Source organism: Hippocampus bargibanti, linkage group LG07 (assembly GCF_051943395.1).
Source record: "Hippocampus bargibanti isolate YZ-2025 linkage group LG07, ASM5194339v1, whole genome shotgun sequence".
Taxonomy (NCBI): Eukaryota; Metazoa; Chordata; class Actinopteri; order Syngnathiformes; family Syngnathidae; genus Hippocampus; species Hippocampus bargibanti.
Genome location: NC_142740.1, coordinates 14510796 through 14538544, shown reverse-complemented (window position 1 = coordinate 14538544; position 27749 = coordinate 14510796). Strand labels below are relative to the sequence as shown.

The 27749-nt window shown below is 41.2% G+C and overlaps 1 protein-coding gene across 3 annotated transcripts; it reads right to left on the bottom strand.

Annotated features, from left to right (window-relative positions):
• Positions 1-1185: 1185 nt before the first annotated feature.
• gna15.1 (guanine nucleotide binding protein (G protein), alpha 15 (Gq class), tandem duplicate 1) lies at positions 1186-20508 on the bottom strand. Of its 3 annotated transcripts, none has more exons than XM_088999829.1 (9): positions 20354-20508; positions 20179-20282; positions 18483-18646; positions 10822-11006; positions 10303-10457; positions 8063-8191; positions 6640-6769; positions 5338-5491; positions 1186-3381 (listed from the first exon to the last, which is right to left on the bottom strand). In XM_088999829.1, the coding sequence occupies exons 3-9, from the start codon at positions 18631-18633 to the stop codon at positions 3176-3178; spliced, it is 1110 nt and encodes a 369-aa protein (XP_088855955.1). In that variant the 5' UTR covers positions 18634-18646; positions 20179-20282; positions 20354-20508; the 3' UTR covers positions 1186-3175. The 3 variants fall into 3 exon arrangements, with proteins under 3 accessions (XP_088855955.1, XP_088855957.1, XP_088855956.1); XM_088999831.1 differs by having other exon boundaries at positions 20179-20265; positions 20326-20399; XM_088999830.1 differs by lacking the exon at positions 20354-20508 and having other exon boundaries at positions 20179-20347.
• Positions 20509-27749: the final 7241 nt, after the last annotated feature.

Here is a 27749-nt window from a genome sequence, read left to right as displayed (position 1 = left end):
GGGCAACATGGTGATTTTTCTTCTGAGGCCAGCTCACCTTCTTCCCACACGTCAACTCTGCTTCCATGCCAGAGATCACACAAGCTGGCCTTTAAACGGGGGGGGGGGCAGAGGGGGGGGGCTATCAGACCAGCCACAGCATGGGTATTTGACGGAGAAGTCGTCAGAGATTCCCGAAAACCAAACACCTCATTATCAGTAAAGGGGCAGCCTCCCACCCGTTGTCCGCCCCTTATCGCCTTTGGCCAGAGCGAGTTATATTTGTTGTGATTAGTAGCATTCACTCTATGATGAGCCACCAGCTGTTTCTTTCGATGACTCACTGAGTCCCTGGAAGATAATTTAGTAAAAATTTAAAGGTAGGATTAACGCGGTGCGCCATCGGCTCACGACGAAACGACAAAAAAATATATCGTGTATTATAACGAGGTAAAATAGCACTCCATCATGTTGTCCTTCCTAATAAGATATCGTTATCATAATAGAATGCCTCAGAGGACATCAAATCCACCTGAGCTCCAGTGAGATTTACAGTCGCCACAGAGCAGGGAAAATAGATGCCTGTCAGTCATATTTTATGCACTTCTGAGCCTCAATGCTCCATATTCATGATCAAGTGCAAACCAGGAAATCAATCTTGACCATATTTACCGATTGGGATGGCATTTTGATGGCTGGGTACTTTTTTGTGGTGTGCTGAGATTAGTCTAATGCAGGAGTGCCAAACGATATTTTTTGTCACGAGCCACATTGTAGTTACGGTTTCCTCTCGAGGGCTGTTATGAATTTGGCGAAACCATTAGAATGTTTCATCTCATCCACATATTACATTTAGAGTGCACAAAAAATTAATGATCGTTAAATTTGAAGTAAAAAATAATGAATGTTATTCTGGTTTACATGGGACAATAGGAAATTTTGGTTCAGACTTTAGCAAGCATCATGGCACTTGACATGCTTGCTCTGCTTTCACGGGACGAATAAAATGATGCGGCGAGCCAGATTTGGCCCCTGGACCTTGACTTTGACACCTGTGGTTTATTGTAAAATCTGGTGTGATTTTTAGTGGGGGGAAAACTCTGACTCAGAGGAGATCGGATCACATTTTGTGAGTAATTCCTGCAGAAAGCCAGGTCATGATAAAGGTTGACATCAGTTTTAAGATGTAAAAAAAATATAAAGCCGTGAGGGAGATTTATCTTTAATCAAGTTATCAATCCACTCCATCTCTTGTAGGCACATAAGATGACAAAGACTTCCAACCGGCCAAAAAGAGCAAATATTATCTTCACGTGTTCATCATTTTTCAATATTTGCGAACAATTCCTTCTTGCACCAAAATCTGCCAACAAACAAGTGACTGCTCCGGATATTGTCAGGTTAAAAATAATAATAATAAAATCATACAACGTTCAACAGGGTGATACTGGGAAAGGAGAATAAACACATTGGAAAAAAATATACAGTAGATGAATAAACAAGAGACACATTTGTGAAGCCAGTGAGGAGCTCCCACTTCTAAAACATTGCCCTTCTCAAATATGTCATAAATAGGACATAATTAAGAATATTATTTGAACATTGCTCACCCATAATCACCAGTGTCATCATTTTAGCTGGCGACGTGTGTTTATTCTTTTTAGCTTTGACTAAAATGTGGTCAACATTGCGATGAGGTCAGCAAATGTCTTGGTGAAGGAGCATGTGGCTCATTTCCTTTTTTTGTTTTGTTGTTGAATGTTGGATTTTAGTGTAATTGGGACGACAGTCCATCCTCCCCCCTTGCGATTTGTGTCACTGAACTATGTTGGGGTGATGGATTCCGATGAAGGCTTGGATCTTTATGTCTGATCAGAGCTCCGTTTAGCCTGGGTTGTTAGCGGAAATTATGGCATCATAGTTTGGGGGATGTTTGAGTTGAATTTTCCCTGGCCCTAATCTTCAAATTAAGTAGGGAGCTCCCATCACATGGTTTATTAACCCTTTCATGCACCCTGTAACTGGATAACACGATAAGCTGTCCAATGTAATGAAAGGGTTAAATGCTGCACCAGCTCATAAATACACGTACACAATTATTGACGGTTACTTCGAAGAGGCTGATATTAACTCATTCTCTGCCAGACGATGTGCAAAAATGTGTCCACTCCGGTGCCAGGGCTGTTGTCCTTTTCACTCAAATTGCAGGACCCACAGAATATTGACTTTTAGGACTACATAAATAGTCAATGCAGCGCAAGAAACCTTAGACTCTCTTCTTTCATCAGAAAAAAAGGAGTTAATTCCGAGGCTTTATGGGTCGTGAGTTATATGAGCTTGAAATGGGGGTGGCTGTACAAAAGGTATAAAATGTTGCCCCCTCGTGGAAGATAAAAACATTGCCAGAGGTCTCACCAGCGCTTTATCAGCAGACCCCGCAAGTAAAACCAAAGCCCAAACAAATTCGGGAATGGTGCTCCACGTCATGCTTTTCAATTCCAGAATAAGTTCAGGAATGGCAAGGAATGAGTTAACTTAAAAAAAAAAAGATAGATCCAAGTTGAGGAAGCATTTTATCATTTTTATGCGACTATTTGTGGTTGTATCTTTTTTTAAAAGAACAAAAATGGCTTGTAATAACTTTGCAGGGGTTGAGTGTATTGCTATTACGTATTTCAGAGAATGGAAATGGGAGTTGCCACTGTAACAAATTTGTATTTTCTGCCTGAAAAGCCGTTTAACTCTGAAAGTGCTGCTACCTGAGTGTGAACTTTCACGCCAAACGTGCTGTAGATGAGAAGGATAAATGTCACCACAGATGAAGCCGTGATAGTACTTGATGTCGGATCTATGTACAACGTGTAATAAGTCTCTATTAAACACTTGTGCAACGCGTTGGATCATCCTCAATTTACATTAGTCTGGTACAAAAAAATCACAATTTAGGTTACCTGAAGGAACTTTACAATGAAAGCCACATGACACAACCATGACCACAACACACACAAATGGTTGCTGTCTGTACTGCACTCTGATTGGCTGGCAGTTGTTGATAGGCTCCATCTCAACCGCCACCCTAAAACATCCATAAATGGATGTTTGTCTGTTTATAAGCCAGTGGGCCGTCCGTGTCCGCCTCCTTCATATGTGCAAGAAAAAAAAATGGCCTTCATTCTCACCGTCCTGTTCCCAATGTTCAGAAGATGCCGTACTCTATTAGAGACCTGAGCAGCACCGTGTCCTTAATGTCGTTGAACACCTTGCGGATGTTGTCCGTGTCTGTGGCGCAGGTGTGATGCAGGTAGAGGGTTTTTCTTTCCTCTTTGCTGTTTGGGTTGCTGACCTGCTGCCTATAAAGCTTTTGGATGAATTTTTTGGCTTCCTCCGCGTCCTGTCTCCGACCTGTGTGCAAAAGCACAGACCGGGGGGAGGGGTGGTGGGGTTGCGGGGACGGTTGTTGGTCAAAAAACACATGGAAATGGATTGGACATAGTATGATAATAGGAGATACAACATACTCATTCTGTATTCTAACTCTTTGAACAACGTTCATGGTAATTGCTGAGAATAGGAATCCTAAGAATGGGTGTCATTGGCATCAGATTCCATTAGATAGATTTTTTTTAGGGGGGATAAAATAGTCTTGGCGAGATTTCCGATTCGCTTTATCCTCATATGGGTGCTGGAGCCTATGCCAGCTGTTAAATAATTAAATAAATAAATGAATAAACAAATACACGAGCAAATAAATAAACAAATAAATAACAAATACATACATAAATAAATACACACTAATGAGTCAACCATTTTATGCATTAATTGAATATTCAACAGTCCCAAACTCTCCCTAAGGACCCCACAGACGTTAAGGGATTTTTTTGGGAGGGGGGTTTGTCTATTTATTCATGGTTGCCATTGGCAACAGGAAGACAAGGCGTTTATGCTGGAGGTGGAAGATGTGAAGTGGCGAAGCAATGCTCTGAGTGCAAACATTTACTGTACATCGGCGGCAAAGGCCATACGTAAAATACATTCATACAATAAAAGTAAAAAATAAATAAAATAAAACATCACCTGCAGGAAGTGAGTCATGTGAAGCTGAAATATAGAATGGACAAAAGAGCCCCTAATTATGGTTCACTTTGGTGATGGAGAAAAGGAATCTGAAGCAGCTGGGGGTGGGATGTGGAGGCACTTTGCAAATGACTTTTGTGACTCTGTACATGAGTCACACAATGAAGAGAAAAAAAATTGGATGAGAGCCAATCAACACCACAGCCTGTAATTCGCTGCCATTTGTCATTTATCAACCCAAATTGAAATAAAGTGCAAGTGATTGTGGTTCTCGAAGAAAAATGAGAGAGGTTGTGTTCAAGAAAATGTCCTCAAAGTGAGGTCACAGCATCGCACACGCGGACGTACTGGTAGAGAATACACAGAGTAGAAGTTATCATATTTAAAAGTTTCATGCTGTTGTATACTTAGTTGGCCGAACACAAGGCCCACAATGGGAGCACAGAGAATCTGGGGTCCATTTGAGGTGAACAGACACAGCCTGTTAAACTGTCATCCTCATGTAAGAAATCTAGCCATGGGAGAAATTTAGGACTTGTTAAACTCCTACACAGGAAGAGCTCATTAGCCAGGTTACAAATCTATCAGTTCATGGAAAGACAACCCATTAAAATGTCTACGTTCTGTTGGTTTATGGATGTTAGTGCTTGTACCATGGGACGTCCAGTGGCGTGGTATTAAAATTAAGAATGCTATATTTTACTAATGCATCACTTAAATGTGCATATACTCTCAATACATAGATGGACAGAGGACTGCAAGGGCAGGGGTCTGTTGAAAAAGCGCACACAAAGTGGCTTCATGAAAACTGCACCCGTTGCCAGCAGTAAAAGACAATCGTCTTGTGTTAGAGCCTTTGTTCACAGTGTCCGAGCGAACATCTGTGATACATACTTTTATTCTAGGTTTGTTTTTTAAAATGGACACACGGGCCATCACTTTCAAATATGAGAGAGAATATAATACAGTAAAGTCTCATTATATCGATATTGGTTATATCTGTAGTACTGCTTATTACTATACTATTTCTATGAACGCAAGGAGAAAATTTACATGCCGCAGGATCAGATATATCGATAGTCCGGTTATATCAATATTTTTTCCGACTCCCGAGAATATCGATATAACGAGACTTTACTGTACTTCAAATGTGTGTTCACAAAAATAAAAGTTCAAAGAAACAGAAAAAGTTGACATATGCGCAATGGCTCACTCATGATTGAGGAACACTGCAGTAAAAACCAAACTGCCATTTTATCATCCATCTGAGCGAACGAGGCTTACCCATGAAATCGGGGAAGTATTTCTTCAGGTCAGAGGTGAGTATTTTGTCAGCCAGGATGTCAGTTTTGTTGAGGAAAAGTATGATGGAGGTCTTGAGAAACCATTGTGAATGGATGGTAGTGTAGAACAAAGCCAGGCTCTCCTCCATGCGGTTCTGAGTCGCGCACGTGCACACACACACACACACACACACACACACACAAACACACACACACACACACGCACACACACACGCGCACACACACACACGCACACACGCACACACGCACACACACAAGAAATGAGGGTGTACATGAGGTGGATGTGTGTATGGGGGGTTCATAAGCCACTTGAAATACAAATCATTTTGAGAATATACACTAAGAATTTTATACACTATATGTGTATAAATCTTCTTCTTTTCCTTTCGGCTTTTCCTTTCAAGGGGCCGGGACAGCAAATCAGTGTCCTCCATCTTTAGAGGTTTGATCCGCATGTTTGTTTTGGCCAAGCTTTTACGTCGGATGCCCTTCCTGATACAACCCTCTGTATTTATCCGGGCTTGGGACCGGCACAAGAAGACACATGTCCCTTTGTGGCTACAGAACAAGCAAGCAGAATATAAAAGCATCATGTGTATAAATATACGTGTATAAATATATGTGCATAAGTATACACTAAATGTATTTTTATTTCATCCTTACTCAAAGTGACCCGACATACCCCGCACCCACCCCCACCACACACACATATAAAAAAAAAATATTCTTCATAAAAACGGAGGGAGGGCTATAATCGGGACATTGGAAATTGTGTACAGCTTAGTGTAGTTCGAAACAGCGTTTGCTTGACATGAAAAGTATGCGAGAGCGCAATTGACGCCTCCTTGTCCAAAAGGTTTTCTTTTATTTGAGTGACATCTGCTGGCAGTTAAGCATAAGTGAGAATCAGAGGAACATGAGCTGGGTACGAAGGTGCGATGTTATTAAATTGTACTTCAATTAATTATCAAAATACGTACCTAAAACGGAAAAAAAATCCATCAACGAAATAAAATAAGAACGAGTGCACTTCTAACACTGAGAAAACAATTTAAAACTACATTTTAACACAAACCAACCGTTATAGAGTACAACAGATTTATGTTTCATTTTAGTTTTTGTCAATTCATTTTCTATTGGCTTTATTTTAATGTATTTATGTCAATATTACTATTTGGCCATACAGAATAAAGAATATTCTTTGGGATTTTTTTTTTCAAAATTAGTTAAAATCTGCAACATTAGTATTCTTGTACCCGCTTTACTCATCGATGACACTTACAATGGTGTTCCTCTCCTCAAGGACTTGGTCGTACTCGCTGAGGGAGGCCAGGAAGATGAGCGAAGTGACGTTCTCAAAGCAGTGGATCCATTTCCGACGCTCTGACTTCTGACCGCCTACATCCACGATCCTACGAGTGGGGGATGAGAAGACGAGGAAAAAAGTGAGGAAGATTCCTTTCAGTTAACTTATTTTTCAAGCAGGTTCGTTTATCCTTCTTCTGTAGAGTTTGAATTAGAATGACATCCGTTTAGCTGAATGCGAACACGCAAATGCAAAATACCATCGACAGGCTAACAAATAGCATCTGTGTCGTGTGCGTTTTAGAGCTGTTTAAACAATGGCGATTTGAACACAAACTTTGGAGCAACATATGTACACAGACAACAAACAACTAATGGGTATATTCTTTGGGCTATGCGAAAAAATAGATTCATATCACTGCGGTTTACTGACTCAGTTGTGAAATTGTTCTTGGGAGTGTCTGCCCTCATCTAGCCAAGGCACATGCCAGGCAACGCCCAATATATTCTTTATATTCTACTTTGTTATTACTGTATGTTAATATAAATACCATATTTTTGTGAATTTTCGCTTTTCTAAAAAAATGAATGGCAGGAGGGTGGCTGGAATGGATTAATGTCTTCTTTTTCTTTCGGGTTTTCCCTTCAGGGGTCGCCACGGCGAACCAGTGTCCTCCATCTAACCCGGTTTTGTGCATCCTCTTCTCTCACACCAGTTACCTTCATGTCCTCTTTGACAACATCCATAAACCTCCTCTTTGGTCTTCCTCTCAGTCTCCTGCCAAGCAGTTCAAGGCTCAGCATCCTTCTCCCGATATAGTCACTCTCTCTCTTCTGCACATATTCCAATCCATCTCAGTCTGGCTTCTCTGACTTTCTGTCAAAATCCTCGAACATAAGTTGTCCCTCTAATGTACTCATTCCTGATCCGATCCAACCTGGTCCCTCTCAAAGAAAACCTCAACATCTTCAGCTCTGCTACCTCCAGCTCTGCTTCCTGTCTTTTCTTCAGTGGCACCGTCTCCAGTCCAAACATCATGGCTGTTTGGACTGTATACACCTTTCCTTTCATCCTAGCTGAAACCCTTCTATCACACATCACACCTGACATTTTTCTCCAGCCGTTCCAGCCTGCCTGGACACGCTTCTTCACCTCTTTTCCACACTATCCATTGCTCTGGACAGTTGACCCCAAGTACTTAAAATCCTCCACCTTCTCTATCTCTACCCCCCTTTAGCATCACTGGAATGGATTAATGTAATTCCCATAAATTTCAATGGAGAAAAACTATTTCACATATGAAATGTTTTGAGTTGTGAATATTGTCATGGAATGAATTCAACTCTCTGTCATCCGTCATAGAATTCTTCCCAATGAGGAAACTATGCCTGGAAGTCACCTGAGCGTAATTTTGCTGATGGTAAAGGAGTAGTCGTGAATGCCCGTGGTAGGAAATCGAACCCTCAGCACATCCTGTTCAGTGGGGATGTAATCTGGCTCTGCGATGCGGTCCAATTGGTTCATGTAGCTGAAAGCACACACACAGAAAATAATTTATTTGTAAAAAACCAGGAAACTGCCTCCCACCTGAGTGCAAAACAAACAACAGTGACTGTGTGTGATAAATTAGCCATTATTAAAAAAGGTAAGGAGAGCTGAGGCGGTGTGTACCGACGAGGTCTTTATGGCTTCTGTTTAGGCACACACACGCTCACACTGCTCAACAAACAGGAATATGAGAGGTGAACTGTGACTTGGTGTTTGATCGATGTTTCCATTAGAAATACTTGCACTATGTACAGATTTATGAAACGGTTTTGCACATTTACATTTGCACAGTATACAGTTGACATTTTTATTTTGTTATGCTTAGAATATCTTGTGTTCTATCCTTTCACCCCCCCCCCCACCCCATCCCCTTTCAAATTGCTGCTGTGGACTGCAAATTTCCCCATTGTGGGACAAATAAAGGATTTCTGATTCGGAATCTGAAAAACCCCAAAGCCACTTCATCGGTCCGTTTTACATTGTTTCCTTTACATTTGAGACTGAACGTAGGCAGTGGGAATGAGTCTGGAAGAGAAGGAATTTTCCCCTCTATCGGTTGGATTTCAAAATATGAACAAACAGGAACATGTTTCGTGATGCGGCGAGTCAACGTAATGGTTGGTCAGAAAATGAAACAACATTTTCTCGGAGTAAGTGGCTGCCTTTCCAGCAGGTCGTACACTTTATGTTCTTCTGCTTTGTTTCTTTCATCACTTAGGGAGAGTTTGTGACCAATCATTTGAAACGGGGACATCAAAATCATTTTCGTCACGGGCCACCTTTGAGGAAAACCACATTATGGTTTTCCTCAGAGGTTAATTATGACTATGAACTCATATAAATGTATCCCTCATATGATCACATCTCTCATCTCATCTCATTTTCCGTACCGCTTATTCCTCATTAGGGTCGCGGGGGTTGCTGGAGCCTATCTCAGCTGTCTTCGGGCACGAGGCGGGGGACACCCTGAATTGGTTGCCAGCCAATCGCAGGGCACACAAAGACAACAGTCACTCTCACACTCACACCTAGGGACAATTTGGAGTGGTCAATCTGCCTGCCATGCATGTTTTTGGAGTGTGGGAGGAAACCGGAGGACCCGGAGAAAACCCACGCGGGTCCGGGAGAACATGCAAACTCCACACAGGGAGGCCGGACCGGGACGCGAACCAGCGACCTCTGCACTGTGAAGCCGGTGTGCTAACCACTCGACTACCGGCCCATATGATCACATATACACAATAAATCAATGGAAACTAACTAAATTTGACGTTCGGACCAATAGGTTCCAGGACCCCCGTGATTCTCATGAGGATGGATTGATGAAAAAAAATATTTTGCTCTTAATTTTCAAAAACTGAAGACAATTTTCAGTTGTCAGTTGGGTATTCGAGGAAGAAACATGATGTCCATGTAAATGAGTTGACTTCATGGACCACGTAAAATTAAATGGAGGGCCTAATTTGGCCCCCGGACCTTAAGTTTGATTACCCCACCTTGAATACGATAGAGCCAGTAAGTTCATTTCAGTCGTTCAATTGAAATAATGAAAATCATGTAGACTCTTAAATAAATATTTCATTATTACATTATTCAAAAAAGGGCGGCCCGGTAGTCGAGTGGTTAGCACGTCGACTTCACAGTGCAGCAGAGGTCGCTGATTCGCATTCCGCTCCGGCCTCCCTGTGTGGAGTTTCCATGTTCTCCGTGGGCCTGCGTGGGTTTTCTTCGGGTTCTCCGGTTTCCTCCCACATTCCAAAAACGTGCATGGCAGGCAGATTGAACATTCTAAATTGTCCCTAGGTGTGAGTGTGAAAGTGACTGTTGTATGTCTTTGTGTGCCCTGCGATTGGCTGGCAACCAATTCAGGGTGTACCCCACCTTGTGCCCGAAGACGGCTAGGATAGGCTCCAACACCCCCCGCGACCCCAATGAGGAATAGGTGGTACGGAAAATGGATGGATTTCAATTTTTCAATCTCATTTCATTATATTTAATTTGTTCCAAATCATTTTGACAATGAAGCAATGACATCGTTTTCAATCCGCATCACCATATCCATAAACAAGACATTATTTGTACTGTACTTACTACTCTGTGGAGTCCAGGAGCTGGTACTCGCAGCGTCGGCTATAGCAGACCCGAATGCCGGAGTCGGCCCAGAGCCGGCGGATGGCGTCCACGTAATCTCGCTCCAGCTTCGTGACATGCAATGTGTTGACGCTCTCTATTTTGCCGGCGTAGAACTGCAGGATGGTGTGGTTCAGAGGCACAGCAGTGGGAAATACCAAAACAATGAACCTTTGCTATGCATACTGCCACAAACATTGGAAATCAGCCATTAAAAAAGCTTGTAATTGCCCACACATGCCACGTCGACATAAATAAATCAATAAACAACCGATGCCTTGAAATATGAGTTAAATTCACTCCATGAGCATGCCTGTAAAGAAAAATTATCTTGTCTGAAATTATCATTCCCCCACTGATATGAATGTAAATGGCATTAATCAATTTCCGCCTCCACCTCCTCCTCCCCCCAAGAATATGTTTATAACTAAAACAGCACATACAACATATATTTAGTCAGTAGTGTCATGCCAAGTGTACCTCATTATCTGGGTTGGAATAGGGAATTTTAAGCGTGGTCATAGCTCCTGTCATGGCTTTGATGGCCGTGAAGATGTTCTGAAAGATGCATTTCGCAAATTCTTTCCTGTCTTCCTCTGAGAAGCCCCGACCATGGATGATCCTCATCTGCCGAATGAAGGTGGTTTTGCCACTCTCGCCAGTTCCTGAGGAAGCAACAGCAACAACTTGGTAAAAGTCCTCAGAACGAAATTCACTTTCATTAAAAAAAAACCTACGATTTTATATTTTTGTCATGTTACAAAAATACACAACTTTTGTGCTCAGGAAACTCAACTTCATTCTTGTCATGATTCAACTTTTTTATTAAATATATCAATATATTTCTACAAAAGTCTGAGTTTTTTCATTACATTAAGACGTTTCTGTTTAAAATGAACTGCCGTAATACCTGGTAATAAAACTTTAAAATATATTTTTTGAGGGACAGTCTGGATAATTTATTGCCATCTGGTGGTTAACTAATAGAATGCAATGACGTGTATGTAAGCGCTCAGTCGTACAGGAGTGGTCCATCGAATCCCTACTGTCCAGACATGGCGGTGCCGGACTCTGCTATGATAGGTGCCTGCTCTCAGGTTGGGGGGAGCAGAGGACTACTCCCCGTAGCTGCTCCTGTCGTTCTGACTAACGACTGGCCTAATTGCCCCACTTCAACCGGTATCACCTCATCAGTATTACTAATCCTATCTTGTCTAAGTAGGCTATTGTATGAACGATCCAAATTGAACCTCACCCTACCAAACCGGTTTAATGAAGGATTGAGTTGTTTCATGAAAATCGCTTCTTTTACTCCCCTTTCAAACCATCTATGTTCTTTCACTAAGATTTTAACCTCATTGTCATCAAACGAGTGGTTGCTAGCTTTTTGGTGCATATGTACTGCCGATTGAGGCCCACTAGTATTATCCCTGCGATGTTGATAAAGTCTTTTTTGAGAATTTGTTTAGTCTCCCCAATGTACTGCTCTTTACAATTTTCATTGTTACAATGTATTGAATAAACTACATTACTTTGTTTTTCATTTGGCAGCCTACCAAAGCACTTGGCAAGCCTACCAAAAAATGTCTTCAGAAGACAAACAAATGTCATCCCAAACGACTTATAGTATGACCTAAAGTGAAGAGGTAAGTTTTTGGCTTTGTTACCTGTACATGTTGCAGACATGATAAGGTCTGAAAGGCAGACAGGAGCAACCATGTTCAATAAATTTACGCACTTCTGGTATTCAAAGCAGCAAGATGGCAGCAAAAACACATCAGACTTCAATACGCAAGCAACTCTGGATGTACGATCCCGTAATAGGAAATTATTTCACTTTTGAGTTCCATTTAAAAATATGTTGATGTAAACGAACAAAGTTCATTTTTGTCACGGTTTGCGAGGTGGTGATGGCGGGTTCGGATCCCAAAAAGCAGGCAGGAGGGAGCAGGAGGTTGTTTGACAAATTGTATTAAAATAAAGGTCAGCAGTAACAAAATGTAAAACATCAAAATGATCTGAATGGAAAAAATACAAAGTAGCAAAAGAAAACCAAGTGTAAAAGTCCGCCAAGGTTAAACAAACACGTACACAATGCATGCAGCAAACAAACAATGAATCGACACCGGATGTTCGTGCCAGGTGTCCTTTTAAGTGTCATTGATTATAACGACCAGCACCTGCGAGGCTGCCGGCAGGGCTGACGTCGCTACCCGCTGGTCGCCAATCTGATCGGGACGACCAGCACCTGTGCAGGTGCAGGCGGGGCCGACAGCGCCCCCCGTTGGTCGCCAACCAGATCAAGACAGTACCCCCCCCCTTCAAGGGGCTGCTTCCAGAAGTCCCAACAGTCTCCCAAAAGGTCCATTCGCCAGGGAACGGTCAGTGGAGAGGGCAACCGCTGCCTCTCCAGCATATGACGGGCGGCGGCCTGATGGGAACGGGACTCGGCCTGGGGTGGACGAAGACGCGGCACGGATCGTCGTGGGCGTGAGTGCGATCCCTCTCGCACGTTCACGCGACGGCGCATGGCTCTGCGTGGACGTCGAACTGCCAGGCGCAGAATGGCACCCCGTACGGCCGTATGGGACCAGGTCTCGGTCGGACGCCGACGTGGGCGTGAACTGCCCGGCTCCGGGGGAACGAGACCAGTCCAGAGCCGCTCCGGGATCCAGCGGTGAGTGGGGTCTCGGACTGACGTTGACGCGGACGTTGCACGGCTCGTCGTGGATGAGACTCCATTCGTCATGCACGACGACAGCGTGGCTGGACGTGGGCGTGCAATGCCAGTCACCCAGGGTCACCCTGGACGGCCACCTGGAAGGAGGTCTCGGCCGGACGTTTACGTGGACGTTGCGGCTCGTCGAGTGACGCGATTCAAACGCGACGAGGCTTGCGCTAACGTGGACGTAGCATTGCCAGGCACAGGGTGGAAATGAGACGGGTCCGATGTACCGGCGGGATCCGATAGTTGGCCGGCTCATTCTGTCACGTTTCGCGAGGTGGTGATGGCGGGTTCGGATCCCAAAAAGCAGGCAGGAGGGAGCAGGAGGTTGTTTGACTAATTGTATTAAAATAAGGGTCAGCAGTAACAAAATGTAAAACATCAAAATGATCTGAATGGAAAAAATACAAAGTAGCAAAAGAAAACCAAGTGTAAAAGTCCGCCAAGGTTAAACAAACACGTACACAATGCATGCAGCAAACAAGCAGCAAACAAACAATGAATCGGCACCGGATGATCGTGCCAGGTGTCCTTTTAAGTGTCATTGATTATAACGTTTTGCATAAGATTGAAATCACTAGTGCTTTAAAAACTGAATATTAAAATCAAAATTTCCATAGAATTATGACACAAAAATGCTAACAAAAACAAACTTTATTGTCATAAATATTGCAAATGTTTCCAAAACCAACAACGTTTTGCAATATTATGTTTTTTTTCTCACATGAAAAGGTTTTGTGATAAGGTTTTCCCCTTGACCTATGACTTAAAAAAACAAGGTTGCAGCCAGTAGACCAATCCCTGTGAAAATCGGAATGTCATGTTGCATTAGTGCCAGGGTGTGTCACGTTTCCCGAAAACGCAGCGTGATGTGAATGGATGTGCCAATTAACAACCGTTCCCCAAACACGCCATCACTATCATTGTCCCACACACATTACGAACAAAATAAAGGGGTGCATTAACTTAAATCCCTTCAGTGTAAATGATATTGAAGAATAACAAGTCTTACAAGTAGGAGTGACATCATGCAAACCTTTTGTTCAATTTGTCTGATGTACGGTGGCCATCAAAGGTAAAAAGACGCCCAAAATTGTTCTAAGTGCTAAAAGTTCTCGCAACGTGGCCTCAAAGGGTCAAGAAGGGTCAACAAAATGCTGCATTGTTATACACCATATGCCAAGCATATGGTGACGTGAAAGTTGCACGGGAATAGAAATGACAAAGGAATCTTGCAGTAAAGTAGAGTAACAAAGGAGTTGCACGCTGTTACAAGACTGGTTTAAAAAGCGTTTTTTTATTGTATTAGTTTATTATATGTGAATACATTAACTTTGTAATTTTATTTTATTTTTTTATGTATGCAAAATGGTGATCGGGAGGTGTCATTGAAAATATGATTTTTTTTCTGGGGCAAGGGAGGGGGGGGTTAAGTAAATTTGTATTTGTAATGGTGACAGTAAGGACCAATGCAACAGATGAATTCGGCCATCTGAAGTAGCTAATCATCAATGCATGATGCCCGCTGATTTTATGTGACAGTAACACAGTAAACTTTATTCATCATTATTGGATCTCATCAACATCAGCGTTGGTTCCATCATAGTGTTCAAGAGCAGGCTTGTTGTCGAACGCGGAGAATTTATGGCCAAGCGACCAAACATGCGGCTGTACATTTGTGCCTTATTTACAGCCTCCACTGTCAAGCTATTCGTCAATTTTAAAGAGGACGGTAGGTTTGTGGGACTGTCCTCACCAGTCTGGTGACTTTTACTTCACAAGTGATCACAATGTGGACCATTCTTGACATACTGGCATGTGGGCACATATTTGGCATACTTCCTGATCCTGTTGGGCCAGCAAAAAGGCTTGGGCTACGCAAGCTACTGTAATACAGGGGTGTCAGACTTGTTTTCATCACAAGTCACATGTTGGCTGGTTAGAAAATGGCAAAAACTATGTGAATGGATAATTGCGAAAGCACTGAGAATACTGACGTGGAGCCTTAAAAAGTTTTTAACGTCTTAAGCCTGACTGATTAATTGGCAAGAAATTATGGCCCTTCAAACTACGGCCAAAAACATTTACAGCAGTTGAACACAAGTAACATTGGTCTCATTATCAAGTAGACAAATATTCGATACAAACAATCTCGTGTCCTTAAATGTATGTCATGAACTTTTAAGATGAAGTCATTCAATGGACCTGCCGCTCAAAACAAAGTGTATCTTAATTTTTATGAGCAATGCGCTAGTGAGGAAGTTATGCTAGGGTTTGACCTAGTTGTTACACAGCAACCAGTCACAGTTTTTAAAAAAATCTCACGTTAAATGTGACATGCAAACACTTCTTTATTATCACTTCATTAATAAAACATTTTTTTATCTGCCATGGAATATTTGCATTGTGGTTATTTATTTTTATCATTTCATTGTGCAAAAAAACTTCAAAATGTCAAACCTTCAAATTGTCACTCTTTTATGAAAAACAATACAGTGATACGTTGGCTTATGAAGTTAATTGGTTCCCAGACAGAGTGTGTAAGGCGAAAAGTGTGTATCCCAAAAAATAATATCCCATAGGAAACCATTAAAATGAGAATAATCCATTCCGAGGTCCCCATAAAACATAATTTTATACTTTCTAATTTTCTAAGCCTTCAAACTACACAAAATATACCTGATTTTATGTATAATAAATGTGCTACGGTATTATAATTAAATAAATTAACAGTAATGTATAATAAAGTTGTTTTATTTGCCTTTGTGATGGTCGTTGATGGCTTGATGGAATGGAGTGGCCGGTTTCATCAGCATTAAACACTTGATGAGGAACGTAACCTTCTTCTTTCACCATCTTGAAGAATGATCCATTGTCGGTGCTTTCTCTGTGATAATTTTATCTAGTTCCTCATCAATTGTGTTCTGTTTAGCTGGGTTGATAGCTTTTTATATGGCTTGTGCGGGTTATTTGTGGGCCCTGATTGATGGGATATTTTAACCTTGCAGTCTACACTCTGCCTTTGAACTATCAAAGTTGAAACTCTCTCACTGTCGTCTGCCTGTCTCTTTAATGTTTAACAACCCCACCCCACTGCTGCGTTCTTGACCAATCACGTGGCTTTAGCCGAAGACTGGGGGCGGGGAATAGAGGACAAAAACAGTCGACTGCCATTTTATTGTTAGAAGAACGGGCTCGTTTGCGAATGACTCATCACTCATTGAGGCAGCCCCATGTAAGAAAAATGTTCGTATGCCAAGGTAAAGTTCATATGCCAAGATTAAATTTTCATAAATTTAACGTTAACCGAAAAGTTAACGAACAGGACTGGGAAAAGTTAACGAACGAAAACGAACAAAACCGAAAAGTTAGTAATCCAAGGGGTTCGTAAACCGAGGTATCACTGTATGTTATTTGTTTTTGGTTTTCTAAGTCACTGACTGATAGTGTAGTGCACAGGTGTCAAAGTCAAGGCCCGTGGGCCAAATATGGCCCGCCACATCATTTGATTCGGTCTGCGAAACCAATTCAAGCATGTGAAGTGCCATGATACTTGCTAAAGTCCTAACCAACATTTCAAACTGTCGTAAGTAAACCACAATAACAGTAATTAGTCTTGACTTCAGATTCGAAAACGAGTTACTCATTAATTTGTGGGGCGTTCTGTATGTAACATGTCGAGGAGATAAACCATTCTGATGGTTTCCCCAAATTCATAACAGCCTTCGAGAGGAAACTGTAACTCCAATGTGGGCCGTGGCAAAAAACGAGTTTGACATCCCTGCTGCACATGATAAGCGGTGTTGAAAATGGACAGATGGATTCTAAAAAAACTCTGAGGGAGGGTGTAACAACAATTGAATGTCAGTTTTTTTACTATTCATTTCAAGTGGAGGGGGATGATTTCAGATGTGTTCTGAGATATGAGCTTGAACATGGAACAAATTCAACTGTTATCTGAAGACACCACTGTACTTTGTCATTCGCCAGGGCGCCATCATACAGATGAAACGATGAACTTGGGAAGAGCAAATGCATGTAGGAGCACTCTGATCTAAAAGAGACCAAGCCAATGCTGTGTTATTGATACCCAACACACTGATGGTAAGTTATAAGCTACCGAGAAATGAATTCCCAGGTTATTAACATAGCTGCGGTTAGAACAAAATTAATATAATATTTTATGACCGACATTTTCTCCAAAGAAAAAGCACCTTTCCACTTTCAGGGAACGCCCACAGCAAGTCGCTCACATGACAGATTCGGCTTCAGTTTTCACACCAAATGTTCTTCGGACAGAAAACACCCATTTTCCATGGGTGTAACGTACCACTGAACCATTCAGGCACCGAAAACATTCTCCTAATGATGTTATGTAATAAGTACTTCAAACTCAATGTCCAACCAAAATGGTGTCCTGTTTTCAGTTGTTCCGCCCACCCTGGATCAAATCTTCACACTGTTAGATTCTAATTCTTGTATCTCTTCCTGGTTCTTAGTTCAACTGAGTTTTATGATGAAATACCAGCGGGGACCATAAATGGTGAACAAAAAAACGACTTTATTCTTGTAAACAATAGGAGAACATGTCTAGTCGGAGCGGGGAGCCAAGAGAGAGAAGCCCGCCCCTTTTACCTAGTTTTATCACACAGCAGCGATGACATCGTCCTATCAGCAATGGGAAGGGGGTTGGGAGAACATTAGACTGGAAATGAATACTTGTTGCACCCTACATATGCAACAAGTTATCTAATAAGCTACATACATCCATATAGACTAAACTAAACATGAAATAACATAGGATGTTTACGGCTGTGTATAAAAACACACAATCACACACTACTCTGCAGATTTGAAATACCGTATTTTTAGGTGTATAAGACATACCCACAACCCTCCATTTTCTTCAAAAGATGGCCCTGCACCTTATATGCAGGTGCATCTTATGTATGTGAAGTAATTTTGAGTTACAACATGTCTCGTAACTACTGTCAGCAGCCACGGACACCATTTCCCCTCTCTAGCAGAAGTAGTGCCTAACCCCAGCCTCTACTGTATTGTGATGTGTACATATTGTGATGTGCCTTATATTTGGGAAACTTTTCTAGATTTATATATTATATTTGGAAAACTAATTTTCATTCATTTAAGTGTGCCTTATAGTCTCGTTTTCCTTCTATACGGAAAACATTTGAAAATACACCATTCATTGGGGGTGCGCCTTACACTTCGGTGCGCCTTATACACCGGAAAAAAACTGTACTTAACCCAATGCATCGGTAAGTAACACCACAGCTGCCCAACAAGTGGGTTATGAAAAACATCACGGCATTTTTTTCAGCGGCCATAAACTATTGTAGGAGGGCCATAAATTTAGATTTATAACGTGTCAGAAAAGAGAGTTGGCATCACTCACCCAATAAGAGAACTTTGACCTCCTGCCGCTCCATCCTCTTTTGCTTCTTGAGTTGCTTCTTGATCTCATTGTCCACGGCGATGGACCTCTGCTCCTCCTCTGACAGGCAACACTCGCAAGTGCGCCGGCATAGATGCCAATAGCCCGACATGGCCCGAACACACCTGATATCAAATCGCCGACATCGTGGCGTTAGTTACAGAAAGTTTATTTGTGTATACATATTCTTTTCCCCTCTTCTCAACTGGTCGCTTGCCTTCCGTTCCACATAATTCAGCTCCAATGAAACTTTACTGTTGTTCAACTGCAGTTTCAGTAACTAGTCAGCATGTATTAAAGAGCAGTTGAAATAATTACACAAGCAGCAAAACTGTTCTGGCATGAATAAATAAATGAATTACTAAATTAATAAAATAATAATAAATAACTCAGCCCAGTAGTCGAGTGGTGAGCACACCGGCTTCACAGTGCAGAGGTCGCCGGTTCATGCTTCGGCCTCCCTGTGTGGAGTTTGCATGTTCTCCCCGGGCCCGCATGGATTTTCTCCGGGTCCTCCGGTTTCCGCCCACATTTCGAAAAAACATGCATGGCCGGCAGATTGAACACTCCAAATTGTTCCGAGGTGTGAGTGTGAGAGTGACTGTTGTATGTCTTTGTGTCCCCTGCAATTGGCCGGCAACCAATTCAGGGTGTCCCCCGCCTCGTGCCCAAAGACGGCTGGGATAGGCTCCAGCACACCCGCCACACCGTAATGAGGTATAAGTGGTACGGAAAATGGATGGATATATATGAAACAACTGTAAAAATACAAATATATACATCTTACCACAACGTTACATGTTATTTTTTCTGAAAATGTGAATGTGTTTGAGGCCTGGGGGATTCTGGGTATTCTTCCACGTATTTGATCATTTTTCACATATATTAATTACTTTGACAAGACCGTGTACGCTGATGTAACTGCTTGACTTGTTTTGATTCGTGAAATTATGTTGAGCAGCAGCGCTCAAGCAGGAAACCAAGCAGGAAAACATTAAAAAAAATTGATCAATCAGATAAAAATAAACACAGTGAGCAGAACTCAGCTCAAAGTAAAGGAGTAGAAGTATTGTTTCTTCTTAACATTAATACTCAAGTCAAAGTCACACGTTGCATGAAATCTACAATTTATTCCTCAAATGTACTTGAGTAAAATGTCCCAGAGTAAATGTAACGTGTTACTACTCACACCTGGGGAAAACCTTTTATGAGCTGAAGGCAGGACCTTGGCAAACGACCATCGTGACACGTGCATTTCAAAATAGTTTTAATTTTTATGTGGAAAAATGACACATTCATCACTACACAAATACTGTATGTCGTAAAATGAATCAAGTTTAATTTAACTCCAGCACTTTCCATCGATTGTGGGGGTTGTATTGTTTACTTTTAAACGTAATAAGTATAAATTCCTTGATTTCAGAGTCTGTATTATTATACATTTAACTTTGTAAAGGAGAGGAATCGATGTTTTTTACCGTGGTCATTTAAAACAAAACAAAAATGAAAAATAACACGAATCTGTAGCACAAAATGTTACTCGGCATATCTTTTCGACCTGTGAGTACACACCTCTCCCATTTGGGGAACTTGAGTAACTTTGTTTTTGAATTTAAAGTTAAATCTCAAACGGTCATGAACAAAAACTGTCCAGTACCTTCAAGTGAGCTCAGTCCGTCACTGTCCCCGTACCGCCGCCCCCTTCACACGGTCCATATCCCGTCAGATGCCCGGTTGGATGCACCTGCGGACGAAGTGCGGCTGAAGAGGCCCAAAAGTGTCACTTATTTTGTCACGAACCAACCTGCTGCTCGGGTAAGTCCACCTCGTACCTCGCCTACGCAGGAATGTTCGGTGTCCAAGCTCCGCGTTACGATTGGAATTCGCTCGAGGCGACGGCGCGGCATGAGCGCGACAGGAACGCGGCAAGGCGCCCGCAGAGGCGCCGGAAAGACGCGACGGGGTGGAAAACTTTCAAAATAACAGTATCGCTGAAAAGGGACATTTCAGCCATCATACTGCTTCTGTGCTTAGTAATATTTTTACATTTAAAGCAAAATGACTCCCCAACAAACAGTTCTGCTTCAAATCATGTAACATTTTTTATTTTACTTTATGTTCACTGTTTTGCTAGCTAAATCAATTGTATTGTATTGTATCGTTCTGTATTGTATTGCATTGTATTGTATTGTATTGTATTGGTGCCCCGGTCCGGCCTCCCTGTGTGGAATTTGCATGTTCTCCCCGGACCCGCGTGGGTTTTCTCCGGGTCCTCCGGTTTCCTCCCACACTCCAAAAACATGCATGGGTGTGAGTGTGAGAGTGACTGTTGTTCGTCTTTGTGTGCCCTGCGATTGGCTGGCAACCAATTCAGGGTGTCCCCCGCCTCGTGCCCGAAGACAGCTGAGATAGGCTCCAGCACCCGCCGCGACCCTAATGAGGAATAAGCGGTATGGAAGATTTATTTATTTATTTATTTATTTATTTATTGTACACAGTATAGCACATGTCTTCCTTGCAGTACTGTACTGAACTGGCAGAACTTTTAAATATACTTACTCAGTGGGAAGTCTGAACCTGTTAAGTCACATGTGTCAAAGTCAAGGCCCGCGGGCCATATCCGGCCCACCACATCATTTTTTTCGGCCCGCGAAAGCAAATCAAACTTGTTAAATTCCATGATGATTGCTAAAATCTGAGCCAAGATTTCATTTTTTTGGATGTCAACCACTATAAAACTCATTATTCTTGACTTCAGATTTGAAAACGAGTTATTCATTAATTTGCTGTGTGCTCTATATGTAATATTTGAAGGGATTTAAACATTCTAATGGGTTCCCCAAATTCATAACGGCCCACGAGAGGAAACCATAACTACAAGGTGGCCCGCGGCAAAAAATGACTTTGACACCCCTGTGTTAAGTGATTCAAAGAAACGTATGTTCAAATGTCACAAGGTGGTGAAACACATGAATTGTACCTTTTGCCATCTTGGGGAAGAGCATTGCATTATTCTGCCTGTTGCTATTTATCGGTAGCATAGATATATGAGCAACAATCAATTGTCATAAATAAATAAGATTAGTAGGACCAATGAAGTGCAATAATGCCAGCAGCACATCTAATTATCTGTTATTGTATACTTTGCCTGCTTTGTACTATTAACTCATTCACTGCCATTCCCGAATTTTATTCAGTAATTGAAAAGCGTGACGTGGAGCGCCATTCTCGAATTTGTTCAGGGGGTGCGGATCAATCTCGGACCTCTGGAAATGTTTTTCCCTCCTAGGAGGGGACATAATTTTTTTATGAAAGAAGAGAGTCGAAGGTTTCTGACACTGCATTGAATGTTGATGTAGTCCTAAATCTCAATATTTTGTGTGTCGTGCAATTTGAGTGAAAATGACAACAACTCTGCCACTGGAGTGGATACACATTTGCACATCGTCTGGCAGTGAATGAGTAAAATAAAAAATAAAATAAAATAACATCTTGAAACAATGTTGCTCACGGCCATTTCAGAATAATCCATCTGTGTAAAAATGGCAGAAACATCACTGATAATAAAAATGTCATCAAGTGAGAAATGGTGGCCATGGCCTGGCGATCCTGTCGCTCCGCCACTGGTGACCTACTGTATATACAAACAACGACTCACACTCACATTTTAGAGTCTTCAATTAAAATATGATGCATGCCTTTACAAAGTGGGAGAAGGAATGTGCATAACAAAGTACTGTACTGCATATTATAAAAGTCACACACCAGAAATCAATCACGTCTTCTGTCACCATTCTTTGTTACATGCCTTTAGAATAACGTTGCGACTGCTGGGAAGTCAAGACTCTTCTGTGTCTGCAGTTTCAAAATAACGTATGAGGAAAAACATATGAACAATGAACAGGTTTCTTTTTAAAAATCCCCTTTTAATTTGTGTTTCAGTTATTGCCTCTGGGAAAATTTTATCATATTGGCCTAAAGTTAGACAATGAGTGTTTCCTATCAGTAGCGTCACAACAGTCACACGCTGACTACACAGCCAACTAAATTTCCCAAAGCACTGATTGGACAAACAATGTAATGTGATCACTCGCAGCCGGTGATGGGCAAGCGGGCGTGTTATAACTAATTGACATGTTGAGTTGCGTGTGCTTTACCCTGCAAAGCGGAGGCGTCAGTCGAACCCCTGAGACAGACTCACCGAACCGCTTGGGTTCGATCAAACCCAGGTTAAGAACCACTGGCATAATGTCTTTTTGTCTTTATTTTATGTTTAGTTTGGCATTTAACACCCACCCGGCAGCTTGCTTATTTGTTTATTTATTGTGTATTTATTTGTTTATTTTGATTGTATTTATTTATTTATTCATGTCTATTTATATATTCATATGTTTAATTAGTTATTTATATCTTTATTTATGTATGTATTTATTCATAAGAAGTGTTGACTATATCCGAAAGTGTTGCTGATCACGAAGTAAGCTTTTTTTAACAGTGCGAAAAGCAAGTCACTCCTATCTCAATGCACTACAGCATATTATTTTTGTCAATTTTTTCAAATGACTCATTTCAGGTCTTGAACTAAAAAAAAGTGTTGGGGAAACCCTGTGAACTTAACGAGGCGCCCGTGCAGAAATCATGATGAAATCTCAGACTCTGATTATTTTGTGAGTCATCTAAGATAATGTTTTGAGAGCAGTACAGGCAAGCATTTTGTCACTCCTTCCTCTTTGCAATGCTGGTCTGCTTATTTAGATGTCAATCTTTTGTCTTTTTTGCCCTGCAAGACCGGTCTGTCCGGGCCTTTGTAGCCGCACTTATTTGGAGATCGCCTAAGCTTTTGGTTACTATGGAAACGGTGTGAGGTAAACACATAAGAAAATAAGTAAAATAAAGTCCAGTGCATACAAACGGAACACACAACAGAATGAATTTGTTCCCAAAACTGTGATTCACTCACCAAGGCCTAAGGGATCCATCTTGGCACACAACACATTTGTACAATATTGAAATAGACAGTGACGTGCAGTCAGAGGAGGAAGGTGAGGCCGTGCCTCAGCTCATCATGGAAATATCAAATAAAAAAATAAATTAAACAGTTATATTTATTTAGTGATTTCTACTTTAACGTTCTTTTCCATTTAACTTCACCGTTTTTGGATTTGTTTTCAAAATCGCTGAATTTTCACATTTACCGTTCAAATAATAAGTAGAGACGAGTGGTGAGGCAGCAGTCGGCTGAGCCTCACCATGGATTGTGCAATCACTATGCTAACTGTGCTGGCTTGCTCTGCAGTGAGACCGCATTGCTGTCCTTCTGCATATCGCTATCAGAATCAGAATCAGAATCATCTTTATTGCCAAGTATGTAGAACACACAAGGAATTTGTTTCCGGTAGAACAGGCTGCACTAGTATCGTCGTCAAAAAAAAAAAACAACAAAAAACTGCTAAGTGGCACTATACAGTTCCATTTTGGCTACTGTTGAAAGAGTTCAAAGAGTTCAAAGAGTCAATGGCTTGGGGGAAGAAGCTGTTTAAATGTCTGCTGGATTTGGTGCGCATGGATCGGTCGCGCCTGCCTGAGGGGAGTAGCTGGAAAAGGTGGTGGGCAGGGTGCAGAGGGTCCAGTAGGATTTTCCGCGCCCTAGTTTGGATTCTTGCAGTGTGCAAGTCCTCAAGAGTGTTCAAACACTTTTAGTATATATGAACTAAAGTTCTACAGTTTAGCTGGTGTATATAGTCACTTTACATTATAAACACTGTACTACAGTGTTTATTTTATTTAATTTTTATCAAAACTGTGTGCATAGGTGAGGCACACGGTTCTCCTGCCTCATGACAGGGGGCGCTGGTGATTACAGATTTTTCTTGCGCCTCCTTGGCTGCAGAATAATAGGATTAGTGACAGCAAGCGACAGTAAACAGCAAGGTAAGTACAACCATCCAGTCATTTTTTCGTGTTGCCTTATTTTCAGAATTGAGGATTACATACAGTAAAGTCTCGTTATATCGATATTCAAGGGAGTCCGAAAAAATATCGATATAACCGGGACTATCGATATATCCGATCCTGCGCCGAACTGCATTAAACAAAAGCCGCCAAAAGAGGGCAGCCAAGCGCCATATAAGAAACGGAGCTGGCCATTAGCTCCCCTTTTTTTTGGGGGTAAGAGATGTTCCCCCAATGTTGCCTCAAAATGGCACATATAATTCTTTAATGATTGTAAACATGTATGCTTTAATCTTCAGAACTACAGTGTATTTGAAACATATTCATAACTGGATGTGTAACAAGAAAGCATATTATCCAAATCTGAAGCCATTGTTTGGATTCACAAGCAATGCAAGACGTCTTGGCGTTAAGTCATTTTTATTTGCATTTGAATAAAAAGTGACATCGGCTGTCCTTTAATACACAGTATGGAATGTTAATAATTTTCAAAATCATCGCGCTTCAGCAGACAAAACAAGAATCATTGTTGCAAAAAAACGATTGCATTCATATACAGTACAGTGGGCATGTACATAACACAACAGGGAAACTGCAACGCTTACATCTTACTGTATTATGTATACAATTTAAAAAAGTCATCAATCTTCTTCTGCTTCCCATTTTTACCTTTGAACACAAACACTTCAATCTCGTCTGCTACACACGAGCTAGCGTCTGAAAATGAAAATGGCTCTGCTACACGGGTGCTGGGCACGTAACCAAGACACGTGACCAAGTTGACCAATGGCGCGACCGATGGCGTGTCACGTGACAAAGTCACACGGCCAAGTCGACTAATAGCGCGACCGATGGCGGCTCATGTGACCAAGTCGACCAATGGCGCGACCGATGGCGGCTCACGTAACAAGACACGTGACCAAGTTGACCAATGGCGCGACGGATATATCGATATAAACAACAAAAATGGCCGGCGGGGGATGAAAAGGAGCACCGTAATAACCGGATTATCATAATAACCGGGCATCGTACTAAACGGTACTAATTATACATAAAAAGACTAGAAATGTGCAAGAGAAATGAAAATAGTATCGTAATAAGCGTACTATCGATATAACCGATATCGATATAACGAGACTTTACTGTATCTAATTTGAAATGAATAGAGAGACTTTTAAAACTGTTGCATCAATAACTGGAAGTTATTGATGCCTTTCTTCAGAAGGAGCGGCGCATGGACTTCATTTATAAGTAAAGGTAACATGATAACAAGGTTTTTTTTTTTATTCTTTTTTTCTCTGCTACATTTTATATAAAGAATGCTGACATGACAATTTAAACAAAACACGTTAACTGTTGCCAATCAAATGGTCAATAAGCTACTCTGTGTAGTTCATATGTTTGTAAATCTGACTGTGATGACGTCAGTGCCTCACCAGCCATGAACCTCACTACACGTCACTGGAAATAGATGATTGCATTCCTTCATGTGAGGACAATTGATGTTTGAAATAAAGTACTGTACACATCGTGGAATATAAAGGTGCGGCTTTCATTGAACAGAGAAAAGAGCATAAAGAGGAAAAGGGGAAGGAAAACGCAATAGAGAATTACAACACAGTGAGTGGGTGTGGGTTCCACTATGGGAGGAAATGATCCACCTTTCATCTTCCCAGCATGCATCGGGGTGGTCGGTGTCTCGCGTTCTTCCTCCGATCTGATTCAAGAGCTTCTCCTGCCTTATCGTTCTCTGATGAATCTTTACAGCTCTCCCCACAGTGGCTGGCGGCAATAAGAGCATATAAGACTGGAGACTTTGTACCCTATGGGCTGGCTGCTGTGGGAAACGAGCTCAATGATTAAACCGAATGAACTGATGAAATAAAACATCATACGCTCCCCTGGAATATAATTATTTTAAGATTGCGTCCTTTTGATTGGACATAGTTGAAGTTGTTTCTTTTGAAACAGCTCGGTTCAGAAATATTTGCACAATGAGGATTGGTTTGCGTAGCTACAGTAAAAGATGCTTTTGATCCATGACTACGATAAGATATGAGAATCATAAAACTGATTTATAGCGATGTATATTTTTTTTGCTCCAGGACAAGTCTAAGCTATATTGAGACCGATTTGTAACTTTGCATACCAGTATACATAAATACACACATATCTGTACATACATGTACATTGTAAAATGTAACAATTTGATCAAGTTTGTTTCCAATCTACATCATTACACATGTGGTTTTGATGGCTTTTACCTTTATAAACCACCACAATTGATTTAACGAAAAACAACTGTACCAAATGTAATTTTTTGTTCATGATTAAATGAAAATAAATGGGTATAATGACAACTGCAGAGTGGTGTACATTCCGGGGAGGCTCAGAAAAAAATACCTAAAGGCGAGCTTGGGTATGTGACGTCATACGAGGTGCGTCTGGTTGTTGCAATTGCATTTTTGACAAATGGCCACAAGATGTCACTTGAGATCAACAATAGAATCTGTTTTACCGTCTGTTTTCGCGAGATAAACCCAGGTGTGGCCTTTAAGGACAGTCCGATCTCATTGGTGTGCTTACATAACTGAGCAGCTGTTGCAAATGTTCTGATCTATCTATCTATCTATCTATCTATCTATCTATCTATCTATCTATCTATCTATCTATCTATCTATCTATCTATCTATCTATCTATCTATCTATCTATCTATCTATCTATCTATCTATCTATCTATCTATCTATCTATCTATCTATCTATCTATCTATCTATCTATCTATCTATCTATCTATCTATCTATTTCTCCACTGTGAGACTAATAAAGGCATATCCAATATCCAATCCAATCTATCTATCTATCTATCTATCTATCTATCTATCTATCTATCTATCTATCTATCTATCTATCTATCTATCTATCTATCTATCTATCTATCTATCTATCTATCTATCTATCTATCTTTATCTCTTTCTGTCTGTCTGTCTGTCTGTCTGTCTGTCTGTCCGTATCGTGAAACAAATGTCAGAAAGGACTGTTACTTACTTTACATTGTTTGGCCCTCCACTCTTAGTCTTAGTTAGACTTCAGTACCTAAAACCCATTTTTTGTTGTCATTAAAGCTTAACCCAAAACCAGTTTGAACAGAAATGAAGTTGCATGAATGTCAGTTTACTCAACATTGTGTCATCTAGTTTCTCACCTGCTACATTAGAATAGCAAACATGGCGCCTTATTATATTTATTTATTACAACGTCACATTTACTGGAAAG